Source organism: Cibotium barometz, chromosome 51 (genome assembly GCF_041138505.1).
Source record: "Cibotium barometz isolate CiBa-2024 chromosome 51, ASM4113850v1, whole genome shotgun sequence".
In the NCBI taxonomy this organism is placed as follows: Eukaryota; Viridiplantae; Streptophyta; class Polypodiopsida; order Cyatheales; family Cibotiaceae; genus Cibotium; species Cibotium barometz.
Window position 1 is genome coordinate 871,531 of NC_141096.1, and position 4,069 is coordinate 875,599.

Below are 4,069 nucleotides of genomic sequence, written 5' to 3' on the forward strand. Positions count from 1 at the left end.
TCTTGAGTATACCAATTCCAAAGTTGTCGAAGAATGTGGATTTAGAACCTACTCTTTGAGAGCTTTACAAGGATATGTCACATGAGGGAGTTTTGACAAAATCTTAAAAGTGTTCACTGTGCCCCTATTTTTTTATCTTGCAAAATGGGAATTGGGATTTTCCCAAACTCCCTAATATGCTATAAATTAATGCAATCCCATCATGCTTATTGGGTGAGCTTGATTGTTGAGAATCGTTATGGTTTTGTATCTTCTTTACCATTACTTAAGCATTTTCATCATTTCTTAATTCTTGTTTAATTTAGCCAATCTCTCAATCATGAAGGTTTTTGTTTGCTATGGTCCACCCTAGTTAGCACAAATCTAAGTGTTGCACAAGTATTAGAGCCTTTAGGTCTATTTCTAACAAGTGATAAGAGAAGATTCAAATTTTTATTCTTCATTATACCAAGAATTAAGGGATAAAATTTTCTCTACAACATAGATTTTATCACTTTATGGAGTTTGTGAGAATTCCAACCTAACAACTTGTGCAATGAAGACAACTCGAGAGAGAGAGAGAGAGAGAGAGAGAGAGAGAGGGAATTATATTTTCTTAACACTACCTTCCTTACCTTTGTAAGGAACATAGAGGCTTTCCCTAAAAATATATAAGTGTATCACATGATTTCACCAAAAGGTGTTTTTTAATTCATATTTTTTGGGATAAATTTATAAAAAATTTACATACATAAGTGCTTTTTTAAGGATTTTGTAAAAACTGATTCTATGTATGCATTACAAAATGAGTCACTTTAAATACTCAAATAAGGGTTTCAAAATATCCCTTGAATTCATGCACATGATGTATTGAGGCAACAAGGAATTGAATCAAAGTAGTTAAGGGAGTAAATCTTGGAGATATTTTGGCATCCCTATAGAAGCTCTCATTGAGCTATAAATTGATTTAATCCCATGCACATTGTGTGATCTTGACTATTAAGTATAATTGTCACGTAGTGTGTAGTGTGTACGTGGGCTCAGAAGAACTACGAGACTGCATGCCAAAGAGCGGGGGGCGAGTGAATCCAAGGTTCAGGGGTGAGATGCCCAAGTCAAAGTACCACGGGTGCTCGGGCTAGTGTAGGCAAGCAAGTCCCTACATATAGGCCAGTGGGATAGGGGGATCCCTCATTCTGGCTCTACGGCTAGGACGTGAACATGTGCCATTCTTCTCTCATTTCGCATAACCAGAGTGTGTTTGTAGGAGTTTGTAGTGATGGCTAGAACATCACATTGGTATTGGTATCAGAGCAGAGGTTACGCTCCCTCACCATGCGACCAATGGGCCGGGCCCACAAAGGAAAAGGAAAAGGAACCTTATCTTTTAATCTTTGGGTGGTGGAGAGGAGAGAGCTAGTTGTGAGCTCTCTGTAACTAGACCATGCATTCTTGAGCTGTCTCTCTCTTCCACCATTGTCTTCGAGACCTCCCACTTGAGCCGGAGCAGCCACCTCCATCAACATCTTCACCACGTGCCACTCATACGCGTATGATCGGCAGCCAACATGTAAGCCACACCAGACACCACCACAGAGCACCGACGACATTCGAACCCTTTAACAACTGTCAACAACACCAGTTAAGGGTAAGACACTGGCAAGCACAACAATATCACCATGGGGGTCGACGGACAACAGCACCAGTAGAGAAGCTCTCTCTCATTGCCACACTAGCCAACCATGCAAACCCGCACAAGAGAAGACAACCAGCCACGTCGTGCATAGGGACAACCATCGAGCTATTGACCGAGTAGCGCCCAGTAGCCCAACCGCCCCAGCTTCCGCCCATTAGTGCAACCAGGCAGCCGTAGAGGGAGAACAAGAAGGCGGCAGCATGAGCAAAGCAAAACAGTGCATGAGCAGTAGTGCACAGGCTGATTCTGAGGCAAGCTGGCCATCCTCCAGTAGCACCAAGCTCACACTTGCATAGCAAGGAAGCCAAGCACGGAGAGGAAGGTGTTCGCATACAAAGGTGGAAGCTATCTTGCTTTCTCAAGGGTTCTAGTCAACGGTCGCTTAACCGGTAACAATAAGCCGTGTGCCATGGATTGGGTTACCATCATCGTCCGTAGCCGATGCGCGCATTGTTGTATCATCGCTGACATTGCTAACCTCCCCTATAAGTCACACGGGATGGGAGGCATGGGATCAAGGGTCCCTATGAAAAGGCGGCCCCGTCGGCTAATCGGGATCGTTGATCCGAAAAATTAATCTCGGGATCCCGAGATTAATTTTTTATCCCGAGATTAATCTTTGACGACGTGGAATAGCTGATACTAAGAGTGTCCGCTTGAACCAGTCTTCTGTTTTTCCCTTGTTTCATTTTCCAGGGTTTTGGGAATGTTGGATCGTGGACAGCAGCACTTCTTTTTGAACAGGGTGGTAAAATAACGGCAGTCAGTGATGCTACAGGGGCCATAAAGAATATTGCTGGGATTGATATTCCTAGCTTGATTGTGCATGCCAAAGATACAGGCAGCGTGAAAGGGTTTGGTGGTGGGGATGATGTAGATCCAAGCTCCATCCTGGCTGAACCTTGTGATGTCCTTATTCCGGCAGCCATTGGTGGAGTGTTGACCAGGTATCTATCACCGTTCTTTAGATACTTAACAAGTAAAGCTATCACTTTAATGAAACAGAACGAAAGGAGATCTTACATTGTCACAATGTTATTGTTTAGAGAAAACGCCCATGACGTAAATGCAAAGTTTGTTGTGGAAGCTGCAAATCACCCAACGGATCCAGATGCTGATGAGGTGAGTATGATCATAGTCTGTGAGAGCACATGGTGAAGGAGAGTCTGGTTTGCCATCTATTGGTCTTAACAGCCTCCATTTGCAATGCAGATTCTGGCCAAGAGGAATATAGTTGTATTACCCGATATCTATGCAAATGCAGGAGGTGTGACAGTCAGTTATTTTGAGTGGGTGCAGGTATGTAATGCTATTGATGAGCAGTTATCAGTCTGGGTGCCCATTAGAGTAGGAATAGGTGGATGTCATTAACCAATGTTTCCTTAATTATAGAATATTCAAGGCTTCATGTGGGATGAAGAGAAAGTGAATAAAGAGCTGAAGAAGTACATGACAAAAGCATACCAAGACCTCAAGGACACGAGCAAGAGGCAAAATTGCAGTTATCGGATGCTTGGGAATTGGGCGGGTTGCCCGGGCAACTTTACATCCAGTATGGAGTCATATTTCGCTATCATTCTTTCTTAGCACAGCCTTTGATACTGAACAAACACAACCGGTATAAGAATATGTTATAACAAACACAACCGGTATAATCATTTTTTCCTTGTCATAAGAGGATATTGTAAGACATTTGCTCGATGTTTTTTATGAGCATACCAGTAAAACCGTAACAGCTGTCTGATTGAATGCAAATGAGAAGAGTGTTTAAAGGCTGAGAATTGGAAAGGACTTTAACATGGACTATTGTAGCTGCAGTTTCACCATCAAAAACACTTAAAAGTGATGAGGTGAAGTTATTGTAGCCCAAGGCTTTGGTTAAGGGTCTTTGAAAATGTGCTTTGTTGATGGTTTTTTTATTCCTCCATAAAAGTTCTAGTAAGAAAACACAATAACGAAAGCAGAATCTTCACAATGCGAAGCATTGAATTGCAAAAAAAGAAGAGAGTAAAACAATATTACAGCTTGCAAACTTTGATTACAAACTGATGATTGTTCGCTCACCTGTGTGCTTTGAGTAAGGAGCTTTGATGGCAATCTAGACTGACTTTGAATATTATTCGATTGGGACCATATTAGACTACAACGGAGTCTTGTAGGGTGCAGCTTCCATGACTCGATGATGAACAAAGGTTATCAAACTAGTCTACTTATAGTGTCCAAACAAAGGTTATCAAACTAGTCTACTTATAGTGTCTGAGGTCAGCGTGGACTTAGGTCTTCTATGTCGGTTGACCCATGACGTGGTAAAAAATGATTTATTGACCATATCATATCGGATGGGACAATATTAGATTGCAAGGAAGTCTTGTAGGATTTTAGCGCAACTTTCAT

General features: G+C 42.0%; 1 protein-coding gene across 1 annotated transcript; it reads left to right on the forward strand.

Annotated features, from left to right (window-relative positions):
• Window positions 1-1,258: 1,258 nt before the first annotated feature.
• On the forward strand, window positions 1,259-3,589 carry LOC147609188 (glutamate dehydrogenase B-like). Its single transcript, XM_086787657.1, has 5 exons — window positions 1,259-1,278; window positions 2,341-2,622; window positions 2,722-2,797; window positions 2,888-2,974; window positions 3,068-3,589. The coding sequence occupies exons 1-5, from the start codon at window positions 1,259-1,261 to the stop codon at window positions 3,260-3,262; spliced, it is 660 nt and encodes a 219-aa protein (XP_086643783.1). The 3' UTR covers window positions 3,263-3,589.
• The last annotated feature ends 480 nt before the right edge of the window (window positions 3,590-4,069 follow it).